At 38.1% G+C, this 15,480-nt stretch overlaps 1 protein-coding gene across 1 annotated transcript; it reads right to left on the minus strand.

Annotated features, from left to right (window-relative positions):
* Positions 1-609: 609 nt before the first annotated feature.
* LOC100377523 (lactase/phlorizin hydrolase-like) lies at positions 610-11,634 on the minus strand. Its single transcript, XM_006817560.3, has 8 exons — positions 10,868-11,634; positions 8,562-8,793; positions 7,435-7,657; positions 6,409-6,606; positions 2,211-2,985; positions 1,689-1,920; positions 1,320-1,542; positions 610-1,132 (listed from the first exon to the last, which is right to left on the minus strand). The coding sequence occupies exons 1-8, from the start codon at positions 11,617-11,619 to the stop codon at positions 807-809; spliced, it is 2,961 nt and encodes a 986-aa protein (XP_006817623.2). The 5' UTR covers positions 11,620-11,634; the 3' UTR covers positions 610-806.
* Between the last annotated feature and the right edge of the window lie 3,846 nt (positions 11,635-15,480).

A 15,480-nucleotide genomic window follows, 5' to 3' on the forward strand; every position in this document is an offset into this window, starting at 1 on the left:
AAAAGTTATTTAAGGTAGAAGCCTAATCATAAATTAAAAAATAACACAGAATTTATTCATTTTGCAATAAATTGTACTCCAAGGCAACATAAGGATATTGGCCTAAAAAACGTTGGGTGTCACCAGCCTTTTTTTCGAGAAATTGATGGGATTTTTTTAGTGAAAAATTGCCATTTTGACACTATTATAACGCTTTTACCACAGGTTTCTATGGCAGAGATATTATGCAATATCTCAAAATCTAGCCTGGTGAAATAGGCTGAAAAAATCATATATTGTTAATGATGGAGTACTTTTTGTCGTTCTGAATTATTTAAAAAATCTGGGTTTTAAAAAGTGTCAAAAAAACGCTTCTTTGTTTGAAGAGGAAATGATCTGTGTTCATCAAAACCTGAGGTGCCGAAAGAAACCTTCTGATCCAAACGATCTGTGTCCTTGAAAATCTGTTCTTGTCCTTTCGAAGAAAACGCGTCAAGGTCCAAAACGTCAACTTCCGCCCAAACCTTAATACATTATGAATAAAATCATGAATTCAGAAGCCTGGGGATGTAAATCACCCCGGTAGCGACAAACAGCGAAGGAGGTGGGGAATCAAATTAACAATGGACATTTATTATTGGCTCAAGTCAACTTTATTTACAACACAATAAATTATCTTGTAACCGCGGTTATATTATTATGTTTTCAGGGCGATCATCGATCGGGAGTGGACAATCTACTACATCACCCTATTGAATACATCACGATTCATAGAATAGGTCTCATCGCTGTCTTGCTAATTTAATCGAGAAAAAAACAACATATAATTACATCCACAATGTCGTTATATAAATATTGACAAATACTAATATGAAATAGCCAGCAACAGAGAAAGACTTTTTCTCATTAGCGTATGAAGCGGGGGCTTGGGTAATCGGTTGGGACGGCACCGTAACGGGATCTATGTACCCATTATTTTTGATCAAGTTGGAATAAAACTTAGATGATTCTTTAGGCGTTCTTGGGCGTGCATCGTTTTCAAAGTCTACGTAATGAAGTCCGAATCTCTCGTTGTACCCGGATGCCCATTCAAAATTGTCCAATAGCGACCAAGCAAAGTAACCTTTGACGTTAACTCCATCTTCCAATATGGCTGAAATAAATAGCATAATAGTTATAAAGGGGCGCGAGTTGTTTTTTGTTTGTTTGTTTGCTTGTTTTTTTATTTTCTCATCTTTTCTAGGTGTTACATGTATATAGCCTTACAATACATCGTAAAATGCTATGTCATTTGTAATGATTTTGCATACGAATAAACTACGCCCACTTTGGTTGGTTACCTTTGAGCATTTCGTTTGTATACGCTTTATAGAATGTTATTCTGCTTTCATCGTTCAGGTTATCAGTGTCGTTGGTCGAAACGCCGTTCTCTGTCACATATACGTCAAGCTCACCATATTCCTTCCTAATCCAGTTGATTAATCTTCGGAAACCCCACGGAACCGGTCTTAACCAGCTTGAACCGGATGTAGGCCACTCGTCTTCTTGCCAACGGTGGACATCCTGTGGGATTAAACAGTAAAATACCAAAAGCCAAAATTAAATGTTTTGTTGTAACTGAAATGTGAAACCGGTAGTTGGTGTTTTGTGACTTTTTTTGATTGATTATGAAAAAAGATATTTATAAATAACCTCGTAACATGCATTACCTGGTCAAGTTCATAATGAGGCTCAGTGTCGTTTCTATACATGTCAACTACTACAGTTGTCGTGTACTGATTCAAAGCAAAGAAATCACCAGTTCCTTTGATAAAAGCTTTCTCGTCTTCGGTGAATTCGGGAAGTCTGGATTCATCCAAACCTTGTTCCAGGCTTTTATTCGCAACTTGCCATTTCATTACTTCCGGATAGTCACCGTTGACGAACACTGGATGAGCGTACCTGTATTTTATATTCAAATAAATAATAGTACATCTATTAGATTCGTGGGGAGGGGGGCAAATTAACAAAATTTTTTCTCATTATATAGGTAGAACCATGGAACTATAGTTCCATGGTAGAACATTCTTTTACCTAATCTCTCTCTATTCTTATGTATTTTACATATTATACAAATTCTGGAAAACGAAACTATAAATCGATTAATTTATTTAGATTTTCAGTTCTTAGTGAATGTGACTACAGCTTATTTACGCCTCGAAGTCTATAAGACATATAGTGAATGTACTTACCATCCCATGGTAAACTGCATGTATCGGTCTGCTGCAGCAACATGTTCCTCGTTGTCCGGATCTTCGGGTTCTCCCCAGTCACAACTCAGCGTGATAGAAACCTGGCCGTTCTGTGTCGACTTAAATTCATCGACATACGTATGATACGCTTTAGCGTGCGATAGAATAATAGTGTGCGCCGCACGGTACGGCGCAAAGCCTGGGTCGTATATTCCTGGTGCAAATACGTTTATACCGTACCCTAACCAGGTGACAACGTATGGTTCGTTAAACGTTATCCAACTTTTCACTCGATCCCCAAAGCTTTCGTAGCACAGTCTAGCATAATCATTGAAATGCTCAACTAACTCTTCATTCTCCCAACCACCAATGTCCTGCAATGCCTGAGGCAAATCCCAGTGATACAACGTTGCCATGGGAACGATTCCTGCATCGAGGAGAGCGTTTATGATATAGTTATAGTAATCTATTCCTCGCTGCTCAACGTAAGCTTTTGTGCCATAGGGCATGAGTCTGGCCCACGAAATAGAAAATCTGTACGAGTGGACACCGATGTCTTTCATCAACTCAATATCAGTGGGGTATTTATGGTAACTGTCACATGCTACGTCGCCAGTCTGATTTTCGTGAACATTGCCTCCTTCGTGACAGAAAGTATCCCAAATATGAACTCCTTTGCCGTGTTCATTCCAGGCTCCTTCTATCTGGTATGCCGAGGTAGCCGTTCCCCAAACAAAGCCTTCGGGAAACATATCATACAGAAAGGCGTCGCGTTCGGGGTCATTAAAGACCCCCGGGTAGAGATACAGCGGATCGTCGTCAGCTGTTGCCGTGCATGTCAACAAACTACAGCACAGTATTGATGCAATAACCACCGTGCGGATGACACTTGCTATCAAATTCTCCATAGTAGCTGCTAAAGTGAATGAGAGACAGGGTACCGACACCCTGATTTTAATCTCACAAGTAATTTTAATCTCACACTTCAACCTCATGATTTACTGGGTAGCTTGCACTCAAAGCATGTATCTGTACAAGGGGGGGCTGTTATTCATACGAGTTGTTTACCGTTCCATCATAAACATTACAAGGTGCATACTAGTATATGAGAGCCGGGAAACCGGCGATCGGCATGGTACTTGGAGAAACACATGATCTTATTTACTAGTATGACATTATGAAACTATGACATTATTTCTATTTATTTACGTATCGCCTCACATTTAGTTTTAAAGTCATAGGTATGCAAATGTATTAAAAAAACAAAACACTTCTGTTGAGCAGCGAAACCTCGGTGGTAGAGAATAAAAGCACTTCGATTGAGAAGTATTTTCCACATTTCAACGGCAGAGGGCGCTCAAATGACTGAATAACCTAATTTGCCTTTATCTGTCACAATGTTTGTTCAACTTTGATGCATGGCCTGATAAACCTTGCAACACATTTACAATGTACTTTATTTTCAATTAACCACAAGCATATCTGACAAATTGTTAAAACTGACATAGAAGGTGGTACTGTAAAATGACTAATTTTCACCAGGTTAAAATTCCGCTGATTTACCATTTCAGGCATATTCAGTGGGTTTTAATTTAGCGTATTTTTCAGTCAGTGAAATAAGCAAAATTAAAACCCAGTGAATAATTAACTATTTACAGTAGTTTATTATAGAAAACTAAATAAGAGGATACTAAAACATACACCCCCCCCCCTAGTGTACGGATTCTCAAAATGGTTTGCTTTTATATTTATGTATTTTACCTCTAATTTATACGTATGAATGACCGTAATGAATGACATTCTAGAAAATGTTGAAATGAAGAAAATTGGAATAGTGATTCAATAATCCAACACGAAACTGGAGTAGTGAATTTCACAATCCAACAGGTGTCACTGACTGGGCTCTGTCGGGTATCATAAAGTTTCAAAAACCTGTTAGGTGTCCGTGGGTTCCCATAAAGTTATAAAAAACCACCAGTGACTGCGATCATTGCAGACAACAAATAGTCCATCTGTCGATCATTTTGATTTCGATCTGCAAAACACATTTACATGTACAACGACCCCACGATGTTCAATACACGTATAAGCATTGAACAAATATCGTCAATACACAACCCGCAAGATCTGTAGTTCCAGAATTGTCGAAAAGCTTGATGTACTTTCAGCGCTGTGTGCATTTTGAACACTGCAGACATGTGAGCGATATATAACAGGATGGACAGTAGTATGTACCTATATTGGTGCACACTCTATTAATACAATAAAATAAGGTCGGCCTGTATTTTATGGTAGTAATATTTCAAAATGTCGACACAAACTCCTGCTAGAACTTGAATGTAAACATTGTCAAAATCACGTGTTTTTTTGGGCGGGCAGTATCATCATTCGTTCATAAGATTAGTGTTGATTTAGAGGAAGGTAAATTCTCGACGATGTATGACCAGGGTGTTGTTCGTATGTATTTGCAATACATAGCAGCTTCAGTTTAATTTTAAATGTCATATAATACTTCGAAGCCTTTTGTTTAACCAACTGATTAAACCGCCCACTTCTCACCGACAACATTGTAGAAGCCTTAGAGGTACGTAAAGTAACTAAAGAAATGGAATGTCCCAAGCCAATAGTTATAACTTCTTAGACCAAAAAAACATAGTGTATCTATAGACAATACACCGTATAAGAGAGGACCCTTTAAACTAAAGTGTATCGAAATCACGAATACATGCGCAATTCTAGCTAACAAATTTCTTCGAATGAAACCACATTTACAGTCAAATTATATCGTAACCCAGCCCCTGAACATACTCCAATACGCGATTTGCATTACTCAGCGCCATCACACGACTGACTGAGTTGTTCTTTTGTTCTGAAACCTGCACTCGCCATGTCGAAGCGAACAACCTAGACCATCATCAAAGTAGCTAGGAACATGCAGGTGCCGTTGGTCCCATGCCGTAAGTGGGTTTGAGCAATTTTGTATAAACATACAATTCTGATGTAAACCCGAAAGAAACACAAAAAACACAGGTAAAACCAAAAAAAATTCCTACGCTCAACGTGGTGATACGCTGACTTGCCTACGATTATGCTAATGATGTGACACGCATACGGTTGTGCTAATGATTTGACAGGCATACGATTATCCTAATAATTTGACAGGCATACGATTATCCTAATAATTTGACAGGCATACGATTATGCTAATGATTTTAACATATTAATGATAATAATGATATCATCGCACCATCACAGTGTTAGTGAACAACATGGTTTTATTCGAGTCTTTATTTTAATTTCACTTAAAATAATGGCCAATCAATGACGTCATAAAATATGGTATATATAAGACTAGCATTACTGGTCGTTCTTTAATGACGCGGGTTGGGGTACATGTATGATTAGATATCGAGTCTTCTGTTGTACCCACTCTAGTCAATCTTATTATTGCAGAAACTAATCATTTTGTTATTGGGACCACTGCACTGTACTGTTGTAGATGATGTAGACGTTTTAAAGGCGGCGGTCGTCGCGTCGCGTCCTGTTACTCATAGCTACGTACACAACGCATGTAAACACATGAAATTCGCACACGCAGTGCGTGACGACCACCGCTTAAAGAGCGGTAGTCGCCGCGCCGCGCATGTGCAACACATGTGCTGATAAACATTGACATTCCCATAATCGAATGCGCTTTTTTAATGAAATCACGAGTACGACTTTTGCCCTGGGCGCTACTACCACCGTCGACTCCATCGATACTCTCCAAGCACCGAGACAATACTAAATTCATTAAAGCTTGGTAATCTCTCAGTTTGAACTAGTTGGTGTGCGCAACAGTCAAAATCGACACCTTTGTTTATATGAGACCAATATCTCGCGCATGCGCGGCACGACGACCGCCGCCCTTTAAATTAATCGGTTTTAAAACGTAATAAAGAATCTTGTAATCGAGGCGACACTTTTAGGATGATCATGAATTCCATTGACATTGCCAGTGTATGTATATATATATTCATTTATAATGGAAACCCAAAACACGATTCATAAAACGTCGCAGCCAACGTATCGCAAGTCAACGCAATATTTGAGAAAACAACATATCATCACATCCAGAATTTCGTTATACAAATATTAACAAGTAATATTATGAAATAACCAGCGACAGAAAGTGACTTTCCCACATTGGCGTGTGACGTGGTGTCTTGGTAACCATTATTTTCAATCAAGTCTGAATAAAACTTGGATGAATCCTTAGGCGTTCTTGGGCGTTCATCGTTTTCAAAGTCTACGTAATGAAGTCCGAATCTCTCGCTGTACCCGGATGCCCATTCAAAATTGTCCAACAGCGACCAAGCAAAGTAACCTTTGACGTTAACTCCATCTTCCAATATGGCTGAAATAAATGACGTAATAGTTATTGTTTGTTTGTTTTTTATTCTCGCATTGTTTACTCCATGTAACATTGGTAAAACGTATATTTGTGGTACTGAATCAGTGAACAAAAGTTAATGTCGGGTTACTGGATGATAAAACGCAACAGCATGAAAGTAATTAATGTTTAAAAACTTGAACAAATTAAAGATGCAATATGGACAAGAAGATGTAATTTTTAATAATGCTTTTTAACGTTGTATATTGACAAGTACGTTGAGCTATCTATAATTCATCATAAATTGAAAACGCTGTTTTTTTCGATGAAATAATTATTACATACGTCAAGGGTACTGGTTCTTTTGTTTTGTTACGTACAGTAACACTCACTGCACATGCGTATTCGTTAACGAATCGTGTTGCGTGTCCTCCCGCACAACATGTTCAGTTTATGATAAATTATAATCCTATATTGGTCTATAATATTGTATGTTGTTGTTCATATTGTATCTTTGTACTTTCTATATTTTGTTTACACTTCATACCATTTGTATTGGTTTAAATATAATTTAAATAAATTACAATAAATAATTATAATTGAATTCCCTGTTCCGTTTTTCAAAATTTGCTGATGAATAAAACATCACACGTTATTTAAAGGGCAGTGGTCGTCGCGCAGCGAGTGTCAGAATTGCATGTAAACAAACAATGTATTTCACAGGCGTTGTGTACGTCGTTATGAGTCCCACATCGAACAGAACGCGGTTCGACGACAACTGCACTTTAAATTTTAAAATGATAGACTGAGACAAATAGACACTTTTTAAAGATGACTTGTAAATTAGTTTACCTTTGAGCATTTCGTTTGTATACGCTGCGTAGAATGTTATTCTACTGATGTCGTTCAGGTTATCAGTGTCGTTGGTCGAAACGCCGTTCTCTGTCACATAGACCTCTAGATCGCCATATTCTTTCTTGATCCAGTTGATTATTCTTCGGAATCCCCACGGAACCGGTCTCAGCCAGTCTGAGCCGGATGTAGGCCATTCGTCTTCTTGCCAACGGCAGACATCCTACAGTTAAACCGAAGCCGGAGTACAAATAAATGGTTTGTTGTCATCGTGATAGTTGGTGTTTATTTACCGGCTCGATTTCGTTAACCATAGATTATAATATTGTGATAAATGTGGATGAGTTGTCGAAATCACCTTCGATATGATAATGGGATTTTTTAAATGTTATTGTTGACATTCCGTCATTTCGTCGGATGACCATTTCGTCGAAAGATGAATATATCTTTATTTAAGTATCATGCAAATATCAATAATTGTGGTATGATCTGAAAACATTATTACGGTTAATTGCCAGTTGTGTAAAAGAAACTATTTTTTTTTAATCTAAACGTAGAAAAAGTCACCTTTTTGGCAGGTTGTGTCCACGCCTGATTCACACTCAATGTAAAGTAGTTTTGCTGAAAGGTTGTTGTGATCATGAATGTTGGTCACTCTCCCCTATTTAGTAGTACGAATAGATATACTTTTTCCATGCATTTATTGTATTATTCAAATTAAGAAATTAAATATGTAAATAAACTACATAATGTTGTCCTAAAATTAAAGAGCCACACCTCCATAAATTATGTTCTCGACACTCCGCGATAGCCTTTAAAGTACATTGTATATCATTCAATGTGGCACACTTCCAGTCGCAGTCAACTACTAGTGGCAAGTATTGAATTCGCGCTACTGAATGCGACAAACTTGTAATTAAACAGAAATCAATATTAAACCAATGATATTATTCGTAGTACATGTACTATATGGGAAAGAAATTGAGATTTAAGAGCACCAAACAAACACATTTAGGCGTTATTAGCGAGGAATCAGATGCAGTCACCGAAAAGGACTTTCGACGAAATGTTTTTGACGCAATGTCGTAGAGCCCGATGACACCCATGAAAGAGGAAACGTGCATTACCTGGTCAAGTTCATAATGAGGCTTGGTGTCCTCCCTATACATGTCGATTACCATAGACGTCGTGTACTGATTCAAAGCAAAGAAATCACCAGTTCCTTTGATAAAAGCTTTCTCGTCTTCGGTGAATTCGGGAAGTCTGGATTCATTGAAACCTTGCTCCATGCTTTTATTCGCAACTTGCCATTTCATTACTTCCGGATAGTCACCGTTGACGAACACTGGATGAGCGTACCTATAATAGGGTGACATTTGTGTATAGAAACGTTTAACTCATTTGCATGTCAAATGGAATGATTTACAGGTGGTAAACCTCGGTGGTTTACACAATCACCGTTGACATTTGCTGGGTGGTTTCAATACCGTTAATAGTACCCAGAAGGGTGGGCTGCGTTTCGGTCACCATTCTCACCCGAGAAAACACATATGTTTTATATCTTATCGATTGCAGTTTTATTCATTTAATTATGTATTTCATTTATATTTATAGATGGCTCGTACGTTGCACGCACAGCGTATTTTTATACATTTGGTTTTAAATGGTACGTTTCAGGTACGACAAATTTGTATTATCATACGAGCTAATAGTGAATAAATATAAATACGCCGTACCTGCATCGTACGAGTTAAAACTAAATACATAAAACATACGCTGTACTAGCAACGTACTAGTTATTATAATTAAAGGGGAACCGCTCAATCCCATGGATTGCACCAAAGAATCATGGTACACTATTGTTTATGTTGTTTACAATGTTAATCTATCTTTTGTTATCCATTGTTATTTTAATCCAGAAAGTAAATTTGTTGTGAAATTAAGCTTAACTGGAAGGTGCCCCTTTAAATGTATATAACTACAAGGACTCAATCGATATTTAAAAAAATGTATGTGACCGAAACGGCCTGTATTCGACCAGAACACTGTCAAGCACGATTTAGCAATGCAGTGACTTGTATGGCTTTAAATTTGCAACTTACAAAAGAGCGCCAACTTAACAGCCGTTTCTATGGCCAGTAATTCTAAATGTTACAGATCGGTGAGGGAACTGTACTGTTCTCGTTTAGAGAATGGTTATTGGTTCTATATACAGGTCCAATGTTTCGTATAATTCTGGAAAATGTATATCCCATTATTTGTGTTGTCCAAGTATATTATAAAGAGTGATGTTGGCAGACTGAAAACTCTCACATACGGACTGATATGTCTTTTGTGCATACCCACAATAAGGCCGGTAAAATGTCGCAATTCAAAGAAACACTTTAAACACCAGCTAGAGAGAAATAAGGGAAGACAGTACCATTTTTAACAAACGTGTCTGAAATGTGAAGTCAATGGCTAAGTTGGGCATCCTGGAGAGTCAAACAGACAGTCAATAGAACATCGGGAATTGATAGAGAAGATAAAGAAACTTTTCACAGAGCAAATAATAAACACATTTGTTTGCAAGAATGTACCATTTGAATAGAGAGAAATTGCAAACATCTACCTGTTCTTGATTTTATGCACGTACCGTCAGGTAAATATAACAATAATCCAGTGGAAATGATGTTTTGTACCTATGTTTTAAGTGGGTGTAACCCAGTTAGCTCTCTATTCAGACATGGTAAGTGAATGGCAGCAGAAGTAGTACTTTGTATCAGGCCCGTAGACAGCACTTTTGAATTGGGGTCCGAAAACAACCATAATGTATTTGGTGTGCAGCATGTCGCCCAGACGACATGGCGCCAATTGGAGGCATCATGATATATTACCTATTGTCCAGCTGACAGTCGATATTTGATATCAACATTCTGTTTCTAATCAGATTAATTACATTGTGGTTAGCAGAGCATAGAAACCGGAACGGCGAAGCAAGTTCATTTCAAACAATATTTATGCTTTATTAAAATTATCTAATTAGCATAAAATAAGATGCCGTTGCAGTGGTCATATCTTGTGTCTGCAAAATTTGCTATGGACGGAAAGTGATATCAACTGTTTCTAAAATTCATATTGTCGCCATGGCAACGATTATAAATTTCCATTATTAAAAATTGAAAACCAAGTTAAACGCTCACAAGCCTTCAGTATCAGCGCTGCCTTAATTTAACTTTACGATTGAAATCCACGATTTGAGGTGATTTTTAAAACAGATATATTAAAGGGCGGCAGTCGTCGTTTCTGAGATTGAACTTGCGTTGAGGCGTATTTCCATCTCAAAAATGAATTAAAATGTTTCGCTGAAATTAAGTAAGTGCACAGTAAGTCCTATCTACTGCATATCTACGCCTCGAAGTCTATGTAGGACTTCTATAAAGAATTTACTCACCATCCCATGGTAAACTGCATGTATCGATCCGCTGCAGCAACATCTTCCTCGTTGTCCGGATCGCCGGGCTCTCCCCAGTCACAGCTCAACGTTATAGAAACCTGGCCGTTCTGTGTCGACTTAAACTCATCGACATACGTATGATACGCTTTAGCGTGCGATTTGATAATAGTGTGCGCTGTAGTGTACGGTGCAAAGCCTGGGTCAGCGATTCCTGGCGCGAATACACCAGTACCGTACCCCAACCAGGTGACTACGTATGGTTCGTTAAACGTTATCCAGTTTTTCACTCGATCCCCGAAGCTTTCGTAGCACAGTCTAGCATAATCATTGAAATGCTCAACTAACTCTTCATTCTCCCAACCACCAATGTCCTGCAATGCCTGAGGCAAATCCCAGTGATACAACGTTGCCATGGGAACGATTCCTGCATCGATGAGTTTGTCTATGAGGGAATTGTAGTAATCTATTCCTCGCTGCTCAATGTAAGCTGTTGTGCCATCGGGCATGAGTCTGGTCCACGAAATAGAAAATCTGTACGAGTGGACACCGATGTCTTTCATCAACTCAATATCAGTGGGGTATTTATGGTAACTGTCACATGCTACGTCGCCAGTCTGATTTTCGTGAACATTGCCTCCTTCGTGACAGAAAGTATCCCAAATATGAACTCCTTTGCCGTCTTCATCCCAGGCTCCTTCTATCTGGTATGCCGAGGTAGCCGTTCCCCAAACAAAGCCTTCGGGAAACATACCATACAGAAAGGCGTCGCGTTCGGGGTCATTAAAGACCTCCGGGTAGAGATACAGCGGATCGTCATCAGTTGTTGCCGGGCATGTCAACAAACTACAGCACAGTATTGATGCAATACTCAATGTGCGAATGAAACGTGTTATTGAGTTCACCATGGTAGCTGTTAAAATGAATGATGTAGTCGGTACTCTCAGCGTGAATGATGTTGTCTGTACTCTCATAGTGCGAATCGGTATGCAAACACGTTGATTTTAATCTATCATCTGACGAATTAGAAAACACGTTAAGGCCACAGCGTCCCTAAATTACTGGGTTAATGTACCATGCACCCAGAGCATGCATCCGTACCAGGTTCTGATTTTCACGAGAGAGACAACTATGTTTTTGTTCTAGTTTGCCCCTGGAACCATGATGTTGGTGTATACTTCCGATGTATGTGCTCAGCATGTCGAATGCCATCACGCGGTTGGATCGAGTAATGAAGTGGATACAAAAAAACCTGCAATTGAGCCTACTGTTGACAAAAATGACAAATGTATATATATATATAAACTACAATGGGCGGAACCAGTTATGGTTAATAATTGTTTTCAAGATTGTGTTAATGCTTTACATTTCTACAAAACATGTAATTAAGGTGCCAGGCCCACGCTGGAGGTCCACGCACTATCGCCAGGTGGAATGTATTATCAGCCCTTGTCTCGTTTTGTTATCAATTCCTACTAAAAACGGTGATAACATTATTATCTACCCCACTAAGGCATATCTCATCATACTCTAAATATATAGTGCATGCATCGATCTGCTACAGTGACAAGCACCTCGTTGCCCGGGTCGCGCTCTCTTGTGACAATTGTTACCAAACGCTTCAGCGTGGTATTAAGAATTTGTTTTCAGGGTTGGGTGATACCAAGGTGGAAAATGGTTGCACATATGGGGGTAATTCCTGGAATTGCAATAGAGAGGGTTCAGGCCAAAATACAATATATAGTGTTTTCATGTTTTGTCTGATATTTCTGTGGTATTCTGCTGCTGTAACTAATGCAAGATTTGTTATAAAATTCAGTGTATTATGTGCACTCAAGGATTATTCGTTTTTTGCTGTAAACACCCCTATTTTTTAATGGCAGATTCGAACTAGGTTCACTCCCACTGGGAAATATGCATTGTCGCTTGAATGAGAGCTAATTAAACATATTTTCCAGACCGGCGAATAAATATGTAACAGCGAATTGTAACAGCCTATCACGTGATTTTACTCAGAATGTCAACATGGAAAGAGGCTATTCCATTTTACGCAGGAATAATTGGGAGTAGAATATGTGAAGGATTGTATAAACAGAAATGTGTATACTGAAAAGTATCTATCCTTCTTTTGCATAGCTGAGCATTTCTTTTTTAGTATACTTGTTTTAAAATGCTATATTTGCATGATTTGCGATGTTTTTTTTTTATTAAAACGCCCCTAATGGTTGAATCCCGGGTTTGAAGGAGAATGTAACAGCACACCACGTGGTTCGTTTGAATACAATGGAGAAGGATTGGTACGATAGGGCACCGTCCGATCTCGATAGAATGTTTCGAATCAGTCATACGTAGTCTAATTTAAGTTAAAAGTTCCTCCACAGAATTGTGCATTGGCAAACATGCCGTCACAACTGCGGTACTCCACGGACGGAATGACTTTCGTCGACAGCGTCGTTGATGAGCTGCACGCTACAACTTTGCTTGTGATGTTGTTTGTTAGCTGTGGATTGAATGAATCTTGATTCCCGGTAAAAATGTCGCTCATTTGGCGTTGGTATCTTTATTTGGAACTGGGTAACGCCGCAACTTCACCAGCAGAAACCTCCTGGTACTTTGATGTTGATGGTCTATGATAAAGCTCATTCAACATACATCAAGTTCTCTCAATCGTAGTATTCCATGTAGTGTACAGCTAATATTAGGGATTTCGGTCACTTGGTTAATGACATCGGAAGAAGTGGGTGTGGGCAGCTACCCTTTCAAAAACTACAAAATACGTGAGCAAAACTAAAAGCAAAAAAAAAAAAAATGACCATGAATTCTAGCATTATATCTTATGGTTATTTTCTGAAAATTGCAACCCATTGCGAGAAGCCGTTTTGACAACACGGAAGAATAAAAATTGAAACATTTGAAAATCCTGGCAAGCGCCGCGAATGCGAGCGTGACCTTCAAATTTAACCCGGTGTTCTAAATCCAGAAAAGTTTGCTGCGTTTTCCCCGCGTTGGAATGGACCGTACGATTTTGAAAATGCCACAGAAATCAAGTAGGGGATGACAGTTATAGAATGAGAGGTGATAGGTAAGAATCTGCCGAAAATTGGCGAAACGGCAATAAAAACAAAAGTTAAACGGCAATTTTCGTATCGACTTACAACTTTCTGGCATATCTTTCACTCATAATTTGAAAAAATATATATATTAATAGACAAAAATCTAGGTTTTGTGAATGTGACATAAATTTAAAGAGTGCGATAAGCCCATTTTAAAAGTGGTACCTCCAACCCGGTACTTTGTTTACATGGACTCCATTTTCATGTACGAAGAGAATGTTTCACTCCTTCACTTTTTATACGGCAAAATACGTTTATTTTGTTTTTAACATTTCGAAAATGAAGCATAAATGCAAAGTAAAACGAATTGTCCATGTTAGAGCATTCACAGCTGTAGAATTGAGATGATTCATTGGTTATTTTGGCATAAAAATGGATCGATCAGGCACGGAGATTTTTTAAATTTTCCAGGCAGTTCCCAGTTATGTTTTCCATGCATACTTCTTTTCTAAGTTGCCAAAAAATAAGCTGTATATTATGCTATAATGTTATATCTTAGATTTGTTTATTCGTGTCAATGCTTTTTGTTTCAAAAGTATTATTATAGCGTAAAAATAAGCAAAGCTTGGTAGAACGCATAGCCGGTCGATGAGGGCGTTTTCAATGCATTTGTATAAGAATAAAAACAAAGCAACATAAACGAAAGTAAAACTTGTTTATCATTATTGACACTGACAGATGATTTAAAATGAAATTTGAATATGGCCTGTTTCCATGGTAACATATGGTCTATATATTGCCCTCTAATGACATTAGATAAACATTGATATAAAGTTCATTTGTTGAAAATTTGGTGAAAATTCAATAAAAAGGGGAAAGATATGGCAGTTCAAGTTCAGCTCCAATTAAATAATTAGTGCTTAATCATCCAAAATGGCGCCGTTGTCTTTACTATTCAGTAGTGCTTTGTTGTGTCATCCTTTTTCCAAAATTAAGAGATGCTGATTGAAGCTACAAAGTACCATATCTCGAGAACGATTACCTGATTTTCATCAAATAAGATGCATTGTATTGTTCTAGTGGATTTCTTTCCAATGTCACCATGTATGAGTATAATTTCCCCTGAAATCCCCTATTGATACAGTGTAACAATGTCGGCGCCGGTGATATCTTACCAGTGCGCAACGTAGCCAAAATAAAAGGCACGATCATTTGAACACTGCTATTACAAGACTGGTAGGAGGTAATAAATTTGGGACGAAAGTATTAAAAAAAAAACAGATTTTGGCTGTTGCCATGGTAGTGGCGGGTCAGGATTGTTTTTCCAATTAGGCCTACATGTCAAGTATGAACAAAATCAGCCAAGCCAAAAAAAAATCACAGAAGAGTTAGTTAAAAAGCCATACCTGGTGAACAGTTACTCTAAATTTGGGGTCAACTTTCTCATTGATGAAAAAAGATATCAAAAATTCAAACAGTATCATTGTGCCCACACTCAAGCCGAGTACAATGAGCTATGTCTGTCTGAGATGTTGTATCCTAAATTTGTAGGAGATACAT

The sequence above is a fragment of the Saccoglossus kowalevskii genome, chromosome 2, assembly GCF_978046115.1.
Source record: "Saccoglossus kowalevskii chromosome 2, keSacKowa6.1, whole genome shotgun sequence".
NCBI lineage: Eukaryota > Metazoa > Hemichordata > Enteropneusta > Harrimaniidae > Saccoglossus > Saccoglossus kowalevskii.